General features: G+C 40.1%; 2 protein-coding genes across 5 annotated transcripts in view; both read right to left on the bottom strand.

Moving 5' to 3' along the window:
* The window catches only part of LOC120568298 (retinal-specific phospholipid-transporting ATPase ABCA4-like), a 42,277-nt gene extending 30,083 nt beyond the window's left edge, over positions 1-12,194 (bottom strand). The window contains exons 1-10 of the mRNA XM_039815706.1: positions 11,993-12,194; positions 10,371-10,483; positions 10,060-10,153; positions 9,748-9,889; positions 9,362-9,501; positions 8,498-8,625; positions 8,105-8,302; positions 5,151-5,240; positions 1,614-1,851; positions 583-722 (exon numbers count right to left, since the gene is read on the bottom strand). Coding sequence (XP_039671640.1) covers positions 583-722; positions 1,614-1,851; positions 5,151-5,240; positions 8,105-8,302; positions 8,498-8,625; positions 9,362-9,501; positions 9,748-9,889; positions 10,060-10,153; positions 10,371-10,483; positions 11,993-12,179 — 1,470 coding nt within the window. The 5' untranslated portion in view covers positions 12,180-12,194. The remainder of the gene's footprint in view (positions 1-582; positions 723-1,613; positions 1,852-5,150; positions 5,241-8,104; positions 8,303-8,497; positions 8,626-9,361; positions 9,502-9,747; positions 9,890-10,059; positions 10,154-10,370; positions 10,484-11,992) is intronic.
* Positions 12,195-13,639: 1,445 nt separating this feature from the next.
* The window catches only part of LOC120568635 (rho GTPase-activating protein 29-like), a 30,892-nt gene continuing 23,521 nt past the window's right edge, over positions 13,640-21,010 (bottom strand). For all 4 annotated transcript variants that reach the window (XM_039816268.1, XM_039816269.1, XM_039816271.1 and 1 more), the window contains 9 exons: positions 20,623-20,792; positions 20,180-20,314; positions 19,392-19,490; positions 18,460-18,623; positions 17,890-18,078; positions 17,591-17,728; positions 17,045-17,277; positions 16,204-16,504; positions 13,640-15,560 (listed from right to left, as the gene is read on the bottom strand). In XM_039816268.1, coding sequence (XP_039672202.1) covers positions 14,385-15,560; positions 16,204-16,504; positions 17,045-17,277; positions 17,591-17,728; positions 17,890-18,078; positions 18,460-18,623; positions 19,392-19,490; positions 20,180-20,314; positions 20,623-20,792 — 2,605 coding nt within the window. In that variant the 3' untranslated portion in view covers positions 13,640-14,384. The remainder of the gene's footprint in view (positions 15,561-16,203; positions 16,505-17,044; positions 17,278-17,590; positions 17,729-17,889; positions 18,079-18,459; positions 18,624-19,391; positions 19,491-20,179; positions 20,315-20,622; positions 20,793-21,010) is intronic.

Below are 21,010 nucleotides of genomic sequence, written 5' to 3'. Positions count from 1 at the left end.
ACACTATATCAAGTCAATACACATTGATGTAAAGATCACAGATTTTTTTTTATTGTAGTAGCAGCAATGAATAATCTACATATAACTTGTGTGCTAAAATCAACTGATTCTGATTCTCATTCTGACAGTTGACAGAACAGAGATCCATGAAGCCTGACATTTTCATGTATCTAAGCTCTAAACTGCAATTCTCTTCAAGATAGTTAACACACTAGTGAACAGTCACATTAGGTAATTATAATCAACAAAACTCCTATTGAAATTGAGATCTGTTTTTTGTGTCAGGACCACTGAATGAGACGTGACAGACTGAAAAAACATTCTGTTTTTCCTTTCAGTGCTGCACCCTCACATTTCATTTATTGTTTAATTCTCCCCTCCTCTTCCCTTCCCTCACTCTGCAGTAGATTGCCCCCCTATCCCTCCACCCTCCACTGCTACGGTCGTCAGCTCATTCCTAAGAAGGGTGGGGGTTTGGACGCATAAAAACAGATACATAGAGTGGGAAATGGAGAAGGAGAGAAAAAGTGAGTAGAAAAAAAGAGAGAGGTGAGGGGTCGGGCTGGAGGTGGTCCCTCTTACACTCTTTAATATCTTGTGGACGGCAGGGGAGTCGGGGGTGTACAGAATCTTTCCCATCAGCAGGGGCTTGACTGAATTCCACACAATTTTTGTGACAGGGTTGGACTCCAGGGTCTGCATCAGGGCGTTGCAGGACGGACCTTAGGGTAGACAAATTGCAAAAACAGTGAGATTAGAAGAAGAAGAAAAATAGATAAAAGAAGAAAAGGACAAAACAAAAGAGATAAAGCATCATATTAAACGTTCTTATATCCTCCACACTAGGGTTGCATTCAGATGCTATCACTTAAGTTACTGATAGCGGTCACATATGCTAAATTAGTCAATCTGTGCTTATAAAACAGTTTTATGGTGGAGATTTCTAGACTCCTCTTATATGGCAAAATCAATCCGTGGTAGCACTTGTGGACTAAAATAACTGATGAAATAATCATAAACAAAGCTGTGATGTCAAAGATGTGTACCGATTAAACACTACTTATTCATTCTAAACAGGTTTTCAATATTCACTATGCAAATCTGACTAATGATTGTTGTTCTGTTGTTGGGGATTATTGCTCCACAATGCAATGCATGAATTAGCAGAAATAGAGAAGCTGCTCACAGCTGCTTTCCCTTGTTGAAGTTTAGTAGTAGTCTTCCAAAGTGGCAGTTTGATTAACTTTTATCTCATGTCATTAAAGTTTGTGTGCATGAAGGTGTTCACCCTCCAAAAAAGAAAAAGGTGAAGTAATTTACTATTAATTAATTAGATATGAAAATTGTTAAAAAATCATTCTAAACCACATTAACATAAAATCGAGACAAAATAGAATAACCAATGATTATTTGAACTGACGATTAAAATATGAGATACATATATAAATATGTAGGCATGTAGGTAAAAGGGAAAATACATTCATTTCCTTTATTATCATATTATTTATTATAAATAATAATGTATCTACAGTATACGCTATGTATAAGTATAAAGTCCATACCATATACTACATACTATAGAGACTATTGCAGTTCAACACCTCTTCACTTACTGGCAGAGTCGTCATAGACATAGTTATGGTTCTTGGTGCCGTTGACCCCCAGAAACACCTTGTAGTTGTTGTCCTCATACCAGTTGAAGGACAAGACCCTGGAGCCACCTCCCTCTGGGTATCCACAGAAGAGGCTCGACACAGTGGACATCATCTGGGGGAATGAGGAGGGATCCCCGGCTTGAAACAGAGAAGAAACCGCCTTTAGGAGCTCCTGAGAGCTCTCCCGCTCCATCAGCTGTAAAAAGTTACACAGAGGGCCAGTTGAAAGAGATTCTCTCAGTGGTCAACGTACCTGTTAACATGATACAGTTTAAAACCTACATTACTGTAGATCCATCCATTATCCATAACAAAGTACAGTATTTCTGTTCAGGTTTACCTACCTTACACCTTCAGCTTTATTATGTGTGTTACACGGCTGATATAAATAGGTCAGTTTGAATTTTGAGTTTTAAAACATGGGAAGTACAAACTGAACACTGAAAGCATCAATGCTGAAATTCAAAGACAGGACCTTCTGACAATGAGGGTACAGTGCTAACACTGAGCCACAATCCAAATTTATATATTGACAGGATTGAGAGTCTACAGCCTGCTAGTGGCTCTGTGAGCTTATACACAGTGGTGCTTTGAGCTAAATGCTAATGTCAGCATGCTACCATGCTCACAATGACAATTTTACCATGCTGATGTTTAGCATATACAATGTTTACCTTGTTCACCGTCTTTGTTTAGCGTGTTAGCATGCTGAAATAAGCTAATTAGCCTTAAACACAAACCACAATTTGGGCTAATGGGATTATCGTGAGTTTTGCAAGTAGGATTAATCCTCTGACTGTCTCAACCAAATTTAATGGCAATCCATCCGATAGTTGCTGAGATATTTTAGTCTGGACCAACAGCGGACCAAAGTGGTGGCTCAACTAACAAGACCGACATTGCCATCCCTATAGCCACGCCGCTAACATGGCTAAAAAGAACACTTTTAAATGTGTGATTTTTGGAATCATATATCAAATGTCAAAAACAACTTCACAAAAATGTAATTTACTCAACACAGCGTAAAACAGATTGACGTGTTAGCATGGAGCATCGTGATTTAAAAGAGACACAAAGATGATTTGACCTGGGGGCCAACCAACACACCAAAAGCTTGGTGTAGGCTACTGTAGTTTACAAAAAACAAGATAAATGTCACATAAAAGCCAGGCATCATCAGATTTACACTTTTTTTTTTTTTAAATAGTTACTGGTGTTTACTAGACATAAGATGAATGTGTGCAGTTTCACAAAACTAAACTGTAAAGTGACAAAAGTGACAAAAGTATATAAAAAAAGGCAATCTTATTTAAATTGTATCCTGTGATAGAAAAGTCTCTGCTCTTTTAATAACTGTCCTGATGTGGTAACACCAAAAACACCAGGTGCTACCACACGTTAAATTACAATTCATTCACTTCTAGCAATGATTTGACCCCAGTCGGATAAACAGTACACACACCCACACTAGTTATGTTATGTGCCACCCTCAGAGGTACCCAGACTAGTTATCACTATACTGTAACTTTGATATTCTTTGACTTATGTCTGGTCATCAACCAGGGTTAAATATCATCCTATCTCCAACAGGAATGCATGAAGCAATTAAGTATTGCTATAAAGTGTAAATAATTAGCTTTGAGCGATTTGACCTTTTTATCCGATAATTATCTACAGGGTAGGGATATTTATGTCCATCATTTTCATTCATACTGTATGAATAGCATTACATAAACGATCACTATAAAACAATAGTTTGAAAGATAAGCAAACATGTTGTAGTGAGGCCTCTCCGCTCATCATGAGGACAGTCTGAGGGTGGACTAAATATCCTCCTATTGATGGAACAAAAATAGCCCCAAGTGCATTTCTACCCGGTATGTATCATTTCCTTTCTGAAGAAATAGCAAGGAGGCTGCCAATAATTGGAGTTTTATGTTTGAGTCTTTTTGTTGGCAAGATACTTACACATTGATCCAATGATATAATCTAATAATAATGAAATTAACCTAAAATGTCCACAAAGTGGCGGGGTTAGCTCAGTTGGTAGAGCAGGCACACATATATAGAGGCATATTCTTCGACAAAGCGACCACGGGTTCAACTCCGACCTGCGGCCCTTTGCTGCATGTCATTCCCCCCCTTTCATGTCTTCATCAGTCCTGTGAAAATAAAGGCCTAAAAATGCCCCAAAAAATAATCTTAAAATGTCCACAAATCTGGAAAATTATTGTTTCAAATGTGTAGATGATCTCATAGGGGATCAGATTTTAGATGGAGTTGAGTTGTTCTCAGAATACTTGTTAATAAGTCTGCATCTTTATTAGTATAGCTCTATAATCCCCTTACAGTTTATGTAGACTCTATTCTAAAACTGATAATCAAAATGGTTTCAGAGGTAGGTCACACTCAAAGCAAGCTTTTAACATGCACATACACACAAACAAACACACACACACACACACACACACAATTGAAAGGAAAGGAAGGAGAGGTGAGTAATAAGAGCATTTGGCTCGCCTTTCTGTCACCACGGTGATACGAAGGTCCCACCTACGGGATGTGTCACCTCAAAGGAATGTCTCTCTTTCGAACGCCCCCCTCCCCTCTCTCTGTCTCTCACCCACCCTAAGGCGATGATAGGATACACTACCCCCTGGGACAGTGAACGTGCCGAAACACACAACACAACCCCAGTCATTCTGTGTGTGTGTGTGTGTGTGTGTGTGTGTGTGTGTGTGTGTGTGTGTGTGTGTGTGTGTGTGTGTGTGTGTGTGTGTGCGTGCATGTGCGTGTATCTGAATTTTATCTTGTTCTGTTCAATTGTATTATATTCTTCTAAAATATATATTCTATCATTTTATTATATTATATTTCTTAACAATATCTAGTGAGTGTGTGTGTTCAGTGTGGTGATGGCTTTTGGAAAGAAGCTGTTCCTGAGTCTATTTGTCCCGGTCCTGACTGACCTGTAGCTTCTGCCAGACAGAGGGCAGCAGGTCAAACAGTATTCTATTCTATTCTATTCCTCTACAGCATCTACTGTATGCTTTTCTATTATATTCAATGTCTGTACTATTCTATTCTGATTTGTATTGCTTATGTATTAAATAAATTGTGTGTGATAAAAACACATGCACACCTATATGTACATGTGATTTGAGAAACAATCTGTATGTGCATGCACACGCACGCACGCACGCACGCACGCACGCATGCACGAATGCACAAATGCACACACATCAGGCATCACATGAGCCTACAAAGACATATCAGTTCTTGTACAGTTCACATGTAGGTTAACACATACATCTACACTCCACATTGTTGAGCACATCACTCAGCCTCCTCTGTGAGCGATTCTCAAACTGGGAGCAGCGGAAGAGGCAAGTTTCCTGCAGGGCTAAAAATACTGGTGCCTCTGATCCTGCAGGACTGAGGAGAAGAAGAGAGGAGCAAGAGCAGAAAGGGATTGATGGACTTTGGAGCACTTACAACTCGGATCTTGCCCGACGTCGCGTTAAGAACCCGCCCCCAGAAGTGCAGGTCAATCCCCTCAGACCTGCTGTCCATAACCTTAGGCATCTGGGGAAACAAAGCCACAAGATGCATCAGTCAAGTGAACAATATTCAAACAGTGTTTAAAAAATGAGATGAATACAGATAAACTGAGAGGCAACACAAGTTGCTTGTTCTTTTGCATCAAAACTATTGCTGCTCTGTTTAAGTCATGTCCCTGTGATGACCTTAGAGGAACCAGTGAAACAGCAATCCTGTTTCTTTACCCAGACAGTACAACCTGTAATCTGCTAGATAAAGCCAGGCCTTCCTTTTTTGTTGTGTCATTTGTGTCTTATCTGTATGTATGGAGGAAATGAACCTGTTTCAAACTTGAAATCTATCAGTTGTTCGATATGGGAATCTCCTTTCCCTAAACTTCCTTTAATGACTTCATCTTGAGAAACCATTGGCCGTAGGCGTTAGAAAAGGCCTGGTCAGACTGCTGAGGGCTACGGAAACCCCGAATGCAAAGACAAACATGCACATGTGATATCCTTCCTCCTGCATTCCTCGCACTTGCATTTCAATGAATGAAGGAAGGAGAGAGGCGGTGCAGGGGCAAAGAGAGAAAGCGAGGGAATAGAAAGGAAGGGTGTTGAGAGGTGGATGGGAGAAGGGAGTTAGGAGCGTAACAAGTTATTACAAGGCAGAGGTCAGCAGTGTGGTAATGGGCTTAATAGAGCTAAGAGGTTAAATGCAAAGATCCCCACTAAGATGCTACTGCTAGATAAATACATTAAACAATAGAGAATGAAAATTGATTAAAAAACTTTATAGTCAAGCTAATAATCAATAACCACACCAGGGATTTCGGTTGTCTATAGTCATTTAGCCCATCACTTCTACATCCATAACATCTATTAAGGCTGTACCTATTTAATGTACAGTAACTCCTACAAATGCTCAAATAGATTCACCCTCAGCTATTTGATTATGGGTCTCATGTCAAAATCTACTCCAGCTTCTCAAATATTCAGATTTCTAATCTCTTTTTATGGCCTGAAGAAAGAGGTAAGACCTTGCAGTCCTGTCATACTCTTACTGTTTCAGTCAGGCCTTTTAACCACCCAATACCCAGGTGTGCTCTTTGGACTGGCACATGTTGGTAATGTATTTATATGAGACGCAGCATCATGTCTTACAGAATACCTCACAGGCTGTAGGCGGGGTCTAGCTAAGCCCATTAGAGAAACAGGCCAAGAGGGATAAAGCTATTCCAACACCCTGAGCCACTCACCTGACTCACTTAGATTAAACACTAACACACATACAGACGAAATTGGTTTCAAGGGGGTAAGAGTTTAAATATAGTACAGTTTGTTGATGTATCGGCTGATCTTTATTTTCTTTATTCTTCTATAAAATATGCTGAGCTACATCTACTTCTGAAAGGGGATATATTTCACAAATAAATTCAAATAAATAACAAATACAAATGTCTTTTCCTTTTATTAAAAGGATGATCTGTGACTTGTGGTGCTACTCAAAAAACAAAAACAAAGCTCCGTTGTTCTGCCTCCTATATATTTCTTGCTTTTTGTAAATACATGTGTAAACAATTGGAAACAGAGCCCATGAAAATTATATGATTCAGTAAACAGGTCTGGCAGAGTCCCCTGCAAGCTAGAATCAGCCACTAGGCCTCACATGCAGTCCTGGCATCACAAGCAGCTCTACATAGAACAATGAGCCGTCTGACAACATACCACACAACAAAAATTCACTATTCTGAGCACAAAGCAGCACCAGCACATTTGCAATCACAATGAAGTACACAATCCAGAAGAGTTCGCTAGAGCGGTTATAGAAACAATATCACAGTATCAACTTTACACTATTTTGTTGCTGTAAGGAAGTCCAGCTAGGTATTTCCAGACCAGAGGGGGAAAACAGTTCTATGAAGGTGAGTGGGGCATGTTTTCCTCTCCATTATCAACCACTGTTGATAATAGTTTCCTTTTCAATTTATGTCAACATTAACAGGATGATTGCACCGGACACAACTCAGCTTTTAATTCATGGATTCATACTGTCATCTTCATTCTCTCTGCAAATTTTTCACTGTAAACTTACCTGGTTTGTCTTAAAAATATGAAGGGAAGTGTGTCTTTAAAGGATAAGTCTGGGGATATTTCATTTTTTTCTTACGGTCAACAAATCCCATTATCTGTGTATCCAAAGTCACATATATGTTATTGCTCTGTGCCATGGAGCTCGATCGTTGTCCAAACATTATTAAAAGCACATCAGTCAACCACACTGTTGCACTGGGTGACATCATCATTCATTACCATGAACACACAAACTGTAGTGTATTTTGACTCAATCCTACATACACTGTCCTGCTGCCAGAAATACTAGCTAGTGCACCAAATATGCATAAATTCTCCAATGTAAAAAAAAAAGCACTTACATTATGCATTATCCTACTGTTAAAGTACTGTTTTCTAAAAACTACTTTAAATGAAACATGAATTTAAAGATTCACTTCTGCAGTAGGAACAATGGCCCTGGGCTGAGTGCTACAGACAGGGTAGGAAAGGGAGAGAGTATTGAGAGACAAATTAACACTTGCTAGTCCGTCTGCCAGGAGAGGAAGAGGGACATCATTTTTTTTTCCGACAAATGCAACCCTCAGCGGATCTCCTTTAGTAGAAATAACAACTGCTATGTCAATATAGAAGTAAAAACAGGGAGGAAGGGATGGATGTAAGGAACAACGTCCACTCTACAACAGGAAGCAACAAAGGGCATCAGAAATACAGTATAATATAACCCTGACATTTATAATATAAATAAATGATGAACAAATTGCGTACCAATGTTTGTTTGTTAATTTAACAGGGACATACTGACATTTAAAATATTTGTTTCAAAGCACAACTCACTAGTTTGAAGATTTTGTAGAAGTCCAGATTAGCATAGAGGACGTCCTCTATCTTCTGCAGCCTTTGCTGGCTGAGGGCACACATGGCGTTGCGGACCCCGTGGAGTCCCATGCGACTGGGGAAGATGATGAAGCGCTCCAGCAGGGCCTGGCTGCAGGCTATGTCTTTCAGCTGCAGCTCTGGGATACCAAAGGCAAACTGGGGAATATAAAAACAAAAGAAAAAAAGTAGAATGCTGGCTTAATTGTGGGATGTGTCTCAAAGAATCATGAAATATCATTACAATGACCTCAAAATATTTATTTGAAACCATGGAAAAAATATGTTTGATTTAACGTTGATTTAATATCAGTCTAAGCTTCAACTTTCCCCACTCATCCCTCAAAACTGCACCTGTTCGAGTCGTATTTCTGCATTGACGAGCTGGTAGACTATAGACTCCGGGAGGTTGGCGTTTTCCAAAAGGAAGGCCGTGAAAACCTCGTCATCCTTCAGAATATCATCTATCTTCAGCCCACGGCCTAGAAGAAACATCACGAGCAGAGAGGGTGAAATGTTAGAACCACTAAAGACAATATTGACCCAACCAGCATTGGACTACACAGAGGAAATTATTCAAAGCAAGACAGATTGGCAGCGATTTTCAGGATGTTTCAGGGAAAGTCCAGTGAGCAAGAGGATGTGTGTTTATACGCATATCCCTGCCAGAAGGCTCAGTTAATTTCAACTGAAGTCATATAAAGAAAAACCTTTTTATGTGTGCTTTTAGGTCATGAACATTTCTGTGTGTATGAATGTCCAGAATAAACTGAATACCATATTACTTTGCATAACTGTCACACTTTTATAATAAAGGATAAGTGGTTACCCAAACAGTAACACAAATGTATAAAGTTTACATCCAGTAGTTGGAAATGCAACATGTATCATGTCAAATGATGGTGAAATATTACTGCTGCTAATGCACACAAACTAATTTAGCAAAACGATACATAAAAATGAGAAATTGAAAGTCGGACAGATCTTTTAAAACAAAAGTAGAAAGTGAGGTTGTGCCATGACGAGCACAAGACACGAAACATCAACAAAAAGAGGATGTGCAGAAAACAAGACAAAAAGGTTAAGATCAAAGTGTAGCTCACGTTTCCTGTCAGAATAAGAGTTTTGTCAACAGTCTTTTTCTCTTCTGATAACAGAATTGAGAGGCACTCAGCGGAGGCGCTGCTGTCTAAACCATTTCTCACATTTGAGCTTTACCTGACACCATAGATGGGTTGGTGCGTAACGTTTCCATGAAGTTTGAGAAGGAGGACATTTCATGCCAAAGCTGGCCGAGCTGCTGGACCTCTGCCTCATTGAGCAGAAGCTCCTGGACATCAACATAGAACCGTGCCAATCTAGAACAAGCCAAACAACACACTGACTTAGTTGAATTTAGGTCGAGATTATTTAGAATGTTATACTGTATTGTATTATTATCATACCAGCTGAAATCCGCTCTATTTTAAAAATCCGAAAAAAATAAATATTTAAACGTATATAAAAAGAAATGACAGTAAACAATTCAAGAAAGACAGTTTTATTTTCAGGTTTCTGGAACTGTGGAGGTTTACAAGGTTAGAGAGTGCTATGATTAGGCTTACACTGAGTTGTTATAGTTGGAGACAACGCCCAGAGACTCTCCTCTGGTTGGATATCTGAAGCAGGGGTTGTTGATGTTGCAGAAGATGCCCTGGATCCAGGGCAGAATCCCTGCTGAAGGCATGGCCTTGTTGGGGAAATGACCTGAAGAAACAGACAACACAGTTATGTGAGGGTTATGTGAAGTGATTTGAATAAAAGAGTTGCCTAAAGGTTAACATGTGCTCTCCATGAAAAGAATTCCAGCATTGCTTCTTGATTTTTCGAAGAAGAGATGACTAAAATAGCTTGTTAATAAAGAGGGTTTTTCTTACATTCATGTTGTTGGTACAGTGGATTGGCCTTCCTCAGCCACACCAGCCCAACAAACAACAACACAGGCCAGCAGATCTCAACCAGGAAGCGGACCTGGACAGAAACAAGTAGAGTAGGATATATATAGACAAAGAAAAATTGAAACAACCGTACAATCTAATCTAATACAACAGACCTGGAACAAATCCTACCAGTCTAAAGATATCAATCTCATGTTGGGACTTTATCAGAGAGTTGTTGGAAGCTGTACTTTGTGGTGTTACTATATTGGATTGCATTATGCTGAATCCAGTCACATAAATGAGAATACCTTCTGTCTCTTGCGGAGGGTCCAGTTTTTCCACAGCAACAGGCGGATTTGAGAGCCTGTCTTCATTGCTCCGCAGCTTTGCCCCTGGAAGGGGTCATCAGACTGTGACAAACCTGCAGATACACAACTCCATCAGTGATGACACTCAGTCGGTAACTTCTCACAAAGACATTGCACAATATAGACCGGATTGACCCAGAAAGACCCAGGATTCTTAGATCTGGTTTTGAGACTACTTACATTTTGTGTTTGACCTGACTTTAGCATGATTTTCCAAAACATTTTAAGATATATTTTACTCTGCATGGTTGCCCCTTATCTTTTTGTTGCTGCTTCTTTTAGTCGTTCACTGTCTCCAAAGAAACTTGTGCTTTTATGAGAAATGAAATGGCACTTCCAGATATCCACTACTACAGGATAATAATGAACATGTTAAAACTATATATATATATATATATATATATATATATATATATATATATATATATATATATATATATATATATATATATATATACACTGTATAGTTCTGGCCTTTGACACCTAGTAAGATGTTGACTTGTTGTACTTCTTTTAATTTGATTGTTTTTCATTGCGCAGCTATTATTTTGTATTCATGTTATATTGTTATGTATTTTATTTATGATGTCTTATTTATTCTTCTGTACAGCACTTTGGTCAACTTTGGTTGTTTTAAAGCACTTAACAAATAAAGTTGGATTGAATTGGAGATAGATAGATAGATAGATAGATAGATAGATAGATAGATAGATATATATATATATATATATATAGTCCTATTTATTAGCATTGGTCTTGAAATGAACTGACTTTTCTCTGGCTTTGGTTTTGACCTGGCTTTAGCATTCACTTTTACAAACACTGATTTGTTTAAGGTGGTCTTAACTACAATCCTTGAACAGACCATCTTTCAAACTACTAAAGCATACACCCTGCTGAAGTGCTCCTGAGCAAAACACTACCAGCTTTAAGGTATATTGTGTATACATGTTGGCAAAAGGAGGGGATTTCTCTACAGGAAAATACAAGTTGCTATAACATGAACATATATAGTCCAAAACCGTTATTAACAACATATAAACGTGAGTTGGTATGTAATTGATAAATGCTATTTGTACCTGCTTTTTCATACAGACTTATCCCAAAAGACAAATTCATTTTGGAACTGAATACTGACAGCAACAACAAACAATCCAATCACATGAGAATGTCGGACATGAAAAGTAATTTGTTCGGAGTGACATGTCCAATAGATTACCGTAGGCTAAGGATGCAGGGACATAAATACTTGTCCAGAAAAACAAGAGGACAAAGACTGTAAGACTATAACGAGACAGTAAATGCTATCATTATGTCTGACTTCTCTGAAATCATTACTCAAACAGTAATTACACATGACAGGACTTCCTTGCACAAGATTAGCAGAAACATGTAGAAATATTTTAGCATCCACATGGATCGGTTTTTAAAACCATTACATTATATTAGAATCTAGGCATTAGAAAAACTGTAATTAGCAACCACATGTCTGTCAGCTCTTACAAGATCTTAAGAGCACATCCCATTTTGTCAACAAAGGAACAAAAGCAGTTGATCCTTACCTCTTATGGAATGATATAAAAGTCGTCCGACATCTAGGGAAACAGGTTCACAAACAAACTGAAGTAGTGGAAAACATTGAGCAAGGTAGAAAGAGCTCTGTATGACTGAGCTGCCCACTCTCGCTCTCCTCTGCCTGCAGGTCAGCAGCACTCCTAATCTGATTGCTCTAATCTCCCAGCTCAACATGGGCAGGCAGAAAAAAGACAACAGTCATCCATTTTGAGGGAGAATTAGGGGGATATCTGCTAGAGAGGAAAAGAGGGATACTTGTGGAGAGAAAAGGTGGCCCTGTGGTGGAGAGGGGTTACGGAGAGTAGTCAAAATGATTGGCAAAGTGTCGGTGATCAAGATTTACCTTCACAGTTATTGTCACTCCGCGAGAAAGGCTTTTAGCTAAATACCTGCAAAATAAATCTACACAAGAGATTTGACGTAGTTACATAAGAGCTACCAGCCTCAGAGATAAGACGTTTTTGTTTCACACACGTCTAAAATGACTCACTCCTCTGAGCAGCTCAACATGGCGTAGCAGGTGATTAGGTTGGGAGAATTGAAACCTTGACAGTTGGACATTAAAAGCACTTGGACCTGCTGTGAACTGCGTGTACAACAGACACAGCTTACGCTAAAACTGCATTCTCGAGGCTTAACCCTGCACCAAACCCAGTGGCTCAGGTAGCTTGGTGTATATCACGTCACACAACTCCAATGTGTCTTTCTCTGATTTGTCAAATACAGCAAATTATAGCAAAACCTCTGACTGGATCCATTGTAAAATAAACAATATGATGTAATGTCACAGGGAGTGTAAATAATACACATAAAAGAGTCTATGTCTACAGGGCTACAGAAAACAAAATCCCAAAAGGTTTCAGATATACTGCAACTCGGGTTCTCTGAGGCACTGAACAAACAGAATAGAGCGGAAATGATTAGTTGATGGGCAGAAAACTATTGGCAACTAATTTAATAGTCCATTGCTTGAGTAATTTTTCAAGCAAAAAATGGTAACACTTGAAGGTATCTACATAAGAATGACATGACACTGTCATGAACAAGACATTGTCATGACACAGTCATGAACCCTAACCTGTCATGACAATGAACGAATGAATGACACTTACTAAAAGAAGCGTTATGTCATAAACGTTTATGACTTGTTTATAATGTTTCATGACACGTTCATGACAGTGTCACGTCACTCTTATGTAGAAAACTTCAAGTAAAGGCTTACCCAAAAAATTCTGTTTCCAGATTCTTAAATGTGAGAATGTTCAGCTTTTCTCTGCAAATTCGTTATCTTCGGGTTTTGGACTGTTGGTCACTGGCGCTAGGAAATAGTGATGGATTATTTCACAATATTCTGTCATTTTAGAGACAAGAAAAATCAAATGAGAAATTAATACATAATGAAAATAATCAGCAGTTGCAGCCCTATATCTGCCAGCATTGCACGCTCTTTCTCCAATACAACCACGAATCTGATGGTATATATGTTTGAAATACACAAAAGGCTGCCATTTAAAAAAAAGGACAGTGATTTGATCCATAGCATAACACACATAAGGTAATCACACTTATAATGGTTCTCCGTTTCTCTGGCACTGAACAGAAAGCTAAAAAAAAAAACTAAATTTGAACAGAAGTAACAGTTTAAAATGCATTTTAATTTGCAGAAAGCACTGTTACATGCTTTTTTTCCTTCTGTATAGTCAACTATGCGATGAAACAAAATTACTGACAAACATGCAGTATGTATAAATGAATATAAAAAACGTAAACAGATACATAAGGTTTACATACGGAGACAAGATGTACCAATCACAGGCAACGAAGGACAAACTTTAAGGTAAAAATGTTGAACTCTTAAAATTGAAAACCTCATGTTAAAAATACTTCCATCAGTTCCTTGTGGAATAAGATACAAAATTAAGCAAATTTGAACATTAAAGGCAACATTAGAATTTGAACCTACGTTAAGTGCATTGTGTGATTACAATAAAATATAATTTCATAACAAATAAAACATTGTACATGAACTTAAAGGTCCATTGTAGATTTATAATTCTTTACAGACAGATGTGGTTGGCAAATATTCTTTGACATAAAAATAGACAATTTGTGTATTTTGTTTTTTAAAGGCATGACACTGAACATTCAATGTTGGCATCATATTTGTAGTATTTGCTTGTTTTGAATGCTTGAGAGACCAATCACTGTAAAATACAATATATTAGTACTTATAACACTTTCATGGTTTATTTTTTTACAGGCCTACATTTTTTTTTCCCCCACTCTCAATTATTTATGATAAAAACAAATGTTTTCCCCCCAGTATACACTATGGCACAGATACATTAATATTTACAGATATAATATGTTTTTTTGGCGTCAGACAAAATGAGCCTCTCTGTGTTCAAGCTCCTGCAGCCGCCGAGGTCGCAGTCTTTGGTAGACGGGTTTAGTCTCACTGGGGCTGAGGTCGTCAGGGCTGCTAGGGGGGGGGGACTGTGGGGGCGAAAGGGTAGCTGAGGTCGAGACCCCGGGGTCAATGGCGCTGTCAGTGGAGTCCTGTGTCTGGAGCCATGTCTGTGGGGGGCTCGTAAGGGCAGGGGACTGGATAACTACCTGGGCAGGGTCTGTGGGGGTGTGTGATGAGGTGGTGGGGGTAGTGGTGGCGGTGGCAGTGGTGGTGGTGACGGTGCTAACAGTTGTAGTCCAGTTTGGAAGCGTTCTAGCTCTGCTGTTAATGGAAACAGGGGGCTTGTAGAAAGTTCCAGGAGGAGGCTGCAGAGTTCTCGGTGCCCTGAGCGTTAGTGGAAGGTTTGGAGAGCTGCTAGACTTACTAAGCGAATTATCTGTGTCATTTTCCCTTTTAGAAGTCCAGCCAGGCTTGACTGGCGCTGTGTAGGGGTTGTTGGAGAAGATGGTGCTCACAATACTTGTGGTAGGGACCACAGAGGCAGTGGTTACAGTGACAGGCAACGTTGCCTTCACAGGTTGTACTCCAGAGCTGGCGGATGGCAGGTTGGCCACAATCATAGCAGTCCTAGGTGTAACATCATAGTGCTTGTACTTCCTGTCCCACGTTCTCCTCTGCATTGACTGTGTGTCAATGAAAGGAGTGATGTAGTAGGTGCTAACCCTTGACGAGCTACTTTGGCGAGCCTTTTCTGGCTCTGGTATCTCCTGTATAGTTTCAGACACGGGGTCCCGCTCAACAGAGCTTACATCAGCAGCAGTGTTACAGTTATTCCTCTGGCTAATCTGGGCGGGGGTGGGCAGCCGTTCAAGCGGCATGCTGATCGGTCGAGACACATGTCTGGTGCGCTGGCTGCGTAGCTGGACCTTTGTTGCCACAGCAGCGGTGGAGGGGATGGTGGTGCTGGGACGGCCAAACACCAAGGTTGACCTCTGAACTTCTCCTTCACTAGAGGTCAGCATCCCGTTGAGTCTGTCCAGGGCTGAGATCTCTGTCCCGTCTCTTCCTGGCCGGACCTCCTGAACCTCGTCCACGTTGTGCGAGGACGGGATTATTGAGGAGTATCTTTTGTACACTTTGGCTCCCTGGAGGGACACGATAAACAATTAGATTACAATCTCTGAATCGCATAATAATCAGTATTCAATTAAGTTAACATTGCTTGAACAATGTAAATGCCAATAATTACATTTCATATCACAACAATAACATACATATTTCATTTTATATTTCCCAAAAGAGTACTCCCATTTAGCCGTGCTACCTCCTAGAACACTGTCGGACTCACGATGGACAGTTTGGAAAAAAGAATCAACCTTTGTGAAGCAGAACCAGCGATATCACCTTTTTTATTCCATGGATTCTTCTTCCTAGTCCAAACCTGGCGCCTACATAACCCACAATGCTACTCGACTTCCAACAGTTCGTTCAGAGATTCAGGTGTGTTATGCTAGTATCAGCTGATGTAGCCTAGAGCTGATAACCTCAAACAGAGATGAGGAGTAGGCTACAGAGGTCTGGTATCCTCACTTCTTTTAACTCCACGCCCCTGGATTATTTTTCATTTCATTGAACCTGTAGTCCTCTGCCCCAACCGACGCTGACTAAATTTATCAGACTTCGTGTGGCTCACTGTGGAGCCACAAAAGGCTGTATAACACATTTTTCCCACTTGACTGCTCACATTCTTTACAATGTGATATGAGAGCAGCATTAATCCCTCCTCACCTCTTTGATGTCCATCAGGGAGGTGGAGTGTCTGCTGAGCCGCTGCACCTTCTCTTGAGGGGTGAGTCTGGGGGACGCCTGGCCAGTTGTGGTGATGTCAGAGCCAGACAGAAGTGATGCATCAAAGACCGCTTGGAAGTGTCGCACCAGCAGCTCCACCATAAGGGCCTGGTAGGGGTAGTCAACCAGCGAGGACAGGGACACTTCAGCGTCTGTCTGACGTGGCTTGACCAGTGTGGGGCCAAAGATAATGCCCAGGTTACTCGCAGTCATCTTGTTCTCCTCTGCCTGCTCAGTCACTCTGAGGTAGTAAAGAGTATGGATCAGTTTAAATTTATAAAAGACATATTTAAGGTATTGTTTGAGTATTTTATCTGGGTTGTAAGAAACCATACATTGACTTAGAACTACAGATAGATTGACATTCTGCAGACCAATATTGTCTCCTTTATAACATTTTAAAATTAGCTGGTCAGTGTTTCCATGGCAAGAGGTGAGTAAAGGTTTTACTGAACAAGCTGCTAACAATCCCAAGCCCTTTTCTGACATGTGATGATCTTAAAGTCTCTGCAATTAGTCTAGCAAATACAATGAAAATCACCAAATGTAAATATTAGGGACCCAAGCAAAGAATCTTCAATCTAAAAATATTAGTGCTGGTGACAGATTGAATAGAGCATGAGTTTTAAGCAATTTGTAATACTTCCTCTGTGCTAAAAGGAAGTCTCTGTTTCCCTTTGTGTGTTATGAGGAAGTTTGTGCATCAGTAAATTTGTGCAGAGAGCGACAGACAGAAATCCTTACAACGGACTAGCTCCGGGTGTTTGTTTAGAGCCCTTACCTGTTTAGGTGGGCTATCAGGAAGCGCAGAGTCCTGTAGTTGGTAGTAGGCAGCTGGTGGAGAAGGTCTCGGATCTTGAAAATGACTCTGTTGAGCTGGATACTTGTCCCACCTTTCTCTCCTGCATGGGTGCTCTGAGGTTTATCAGCCTCCTCTGCAATTACTCTTTGGCACTCTTTGGCCAAGCCGATAATGTCGTTGTAGTATCGATAGAGGATCAATGGCTCTGGTAACTGTACACAGAAGGGAAACCGTGATGTGTTTTGTGTTCTTAGCAGTGGGAACTGTCGTGTTAAGAAACCACCAGTGAATGTATAATGAATAAAACAGTTGTTTCAAACTAGTACAAATATAAGAGTAAAAGCCAAAAGGTCAACAGCTACATCCCAAGTTTAAGCAGCATCTTTGACCAACTGCTTTGTTAAAATAAACCATTTCATAAAAAAAAGAATGTAACTTGTGCAATGCTACATACCACAATATGTAATGATTTGCCCACTAATTTTAAACAGCCGTTTAACTGTTCAGTAAAAATGTAAGACCCACCTGTCTCAGGTAGAGTTTAAGGACATTGCTGATGTCGTGAGGTGAAAGATCAGAAAGCTCAACCAAGTCCTTCCCGTTTTCAAACGCCTGACAGAGCTTCTCGACGCGTGATTTGGCACCATTCACTCGATAAATCCCCTGCGAAGGATAAACAGGTACACAGATTGGTACATTTTTACTATAACGGATAATCCTGACATATCCAGGTAAGATAATAAAATATCTTCAACGTGTATGGCTTGAAAAAGCACTTCAATCCAAAATATCAAGAGATAAATAAATACACTGTCCAAGTGTACCTTGATGTTAAGGGCTCGACACTCAATCTCAGATGTGCATTTCTTGATGATGAAAGGGATACCATCTGGGCTGTTCTTTGCTGCTTGGGTAAAGTCGATACCAAACAGGTGTAGTCTACCTTGCAGCTTTTTATGGCCACATTGGATAGCAAGCGTCTCCAGACACTTCTTATGGCAGGCCAGGGAGCACTGGCAAAGAAAAGGAGACAGAGACCGTTAAATTACGAAATATGAGGTGGCTGATTGATTAATACTTAGATTAAACAAATTCTTACAAATAAAAACAACAGATTTGGATGTTTTTTTTTGTCTCTTTGTCATTTATCAGTTTTTGCACCAGTTTTTTTTCTTGAAATACAAGTCGGCTGCCAACTGGCAAGACATAGTGGCTATGTCCTCTTACATTTACCATCTCTACTACATACTTCTTTAAGTAGTTAAATGGTTATTTGCAATTGCTGCAATGTTCGAGATGCTTGGGAAGATTCATGTCCTGCTAATCTATTCTGCATATAAACACACAACACCATTATCATTTGCCTAGCTTAGGAAAGAGTATATGTACTGTACCTCCTCACACTCAGCTCCATGGAAAACCACCAAACTATCACACTCTCTGCACTTAGATGGGGCTCGTAGTTTTCTCAGTTTATGGGTTTGAGCAGCTTTGGACATCTGAGCATTTCGGAAGGGACCCGGAGAGCTGGCTGTCTCGGTCACCATCTCTGCCAGACCTGAAAATCAGAGGCACTGATGAGGGAACTTACTAGACAGGTGACTAAAAGTGAACCTCTGTGAGGACAATTAGAGAAGTGACAGGTCTTGTTGATGTCACGTCACTAAACGGTAGCTTGGAGTAGTTTCCATTTCCTGGTTGTTAACACATTAATTCACAGCCCAAATCAGAAAATGTAGAAGTATGAAAAAAGTCACAACAGAAACGATTAAATAAACATATGATAATTAGGATAAAATAAACATGTGCACTTAATCACACAATGAAATAACAGAATACCTTTAGGCATATACAATTAGAGCTGATATTTTATGCATAATTGTACTTCCTTATGCACACAATTACATATCATTCACAAAATTAAAAAAATTAAAAAAATAAAAATAGGTTGAATAGAAGAGCTGGTTTGCTGCTTTTAATTCTAAATGAGAAAATAAACATATATACTGACTGGGAGAGCTCCACATACTGTAGATACAGGAAGCGTAAGCTGAGGCCATACGCCAAAACTAACATGACCACAATCTGTGCCGCTCTGTCGAGTATCAAAACATTTGATGTAAGCGAAACCCACACACCCAGTCAAACACTGTATGAGGTGTGAATTAGTCTCGCGCTATTTCTCTCTCCCTTTCTTAACTTCCTGGTCACATACTGACTGGTTGTGTTACTGCCCAAAATTGGTATAGACATTAGCATGCATCTGCCTGAGGAGAAGGGGGACACAAAAAACACAGTCATGAAGACAGACACACACACGTCTCACCATTGTCTGAGGGTGATGGTGGCTCTCTCTCATCCAGGTCATCGGCAGAAGACATGGTCCCAGTGGAGGGAGTCCTCGGCAGCCGTCGTTTGAAGTCACCTGCACACACACACACACACACACACACACACACACACACACACACACACACACACACACACACACACACACACACACACACACACACACACACACACACACACACACACACACACACACACACACACACACACACACACACACACACACACACACACATAACAACATATATACAACAATGTTCAGTGATTAATTGTACCTGTAAAGTTTTATCACAGATTGGTATAAGGACAATTTCCCAGTGCACTGCTGAGAAGAGATAAGCTATAGAGCTATACATGAGTACATTTAGTGTTGAATAAGTCATAGCTTTGCACAGTGTGGCAAGTAGTTTCAGCTGTAGAGGGAAGTGCACTAAGTGACGAGTAGTGCGTGGGTCTGGTGTATAATGAGGAACTTGCACTAAAAAGATTATAAAAAAAAGAAATACATTATGAGCGCCCTCATCCTACTTTAGCTTTGTGATTTGGATATAGAACCTAAGCTAATTTCTCTTTTCTTTTTTTATCTTCTTACTGTCTTTATTATCTTACTTAAAATAGGGTTCTATCATCTTTTAAGCAGGATGATTTGGGTGTTTTTCCAATATGATTTTGTGATCTTTTCTGCACAAATGTTCATTTGCATGTGCAAATTAGACTCAAGATCTTTTACAAATAAATAAAAAGTTTAATGGAAAATTCTCTTACCTGGACTGGCGGTGGGGGAGTCCATGGACCTCGACTCGCTGCTGCCTCCCGCACTCTCCGAGTCACTGCACATCCCGCTCTGGCTCCCCTGACTACTGGAGGCCCAGGCTCTCAGCGTGACCTGGCTTCTCAGCGCTGCAAGAAAACATACAGACCACCCGTCACACACAGACAGAATGACAACAAAGAAATACAGATGAATGGCAGCTTCCTGTTTAGTGATATTCTTAGCGTCAGTTTCAGTTATTTTCAGACACAAGTGCTCACACAGATATTATAGACTCATGACGAGTAAGAAGCACACAACTGTTTTGATTTTAGTCCCGGTGCATTTCCATGACTCAGAACACAGAGCAAGTCTCTGGAAGGCTCATAGAAGGAAACTCTGTTTGGCTTGTGTTCCCTTGAATTCACAATAGTGCCCTTTATAACGGAGTGAGCACCTTGTATGTCCGTACTGCTGCTGGACCTCGGCTCGCTGCTCTTTGCAGCCCGGTGTAGGGGACTATCCGCTTCGTCTCCGCTCAGCACATCACCAGAGGTGATGGATGTCTGCGACAGGTTGCCATGGGAGGAATGAGTGCTGCCCACTGACCGTTTGTTGAACACAAACCTGGGGAAATAAAGTCAGTGTTTAAGGTTACGTGTGATGACTTTACTATTAAGAAAGATTTATTTTGTCCCAAAGCTCAGTATTGTTGTATTACACAATGTATGATTGACAAGATTGTGGATCAACTCCAGTGACTCTACCATTACTTCTCCAGGCACTGAGACTGGGTTTTCATTTTCTGGCATGTTATCGGTTTTGCCACCACCCACCACCAAGAA

The sequence above is a fragment of the Perca fluviatilis genome, chromosome 11 (genome assembly GCF_010015445.1).
Source record: "Perca fluviatilis chromosome 11, GENO_Pfluv_1.0, whole genome shotgun sequence".
NCBI lineage: Eukaryota > Metazoa > Chordata > Actinopteri > Perciformes > Percidae > Perca > Perca fluviatilis.
The sequence above is the reverse complement of the archived record's forward strand: the minus strand, read 5'-3'. Positions and strand labels throughout refer to the sequence as shown.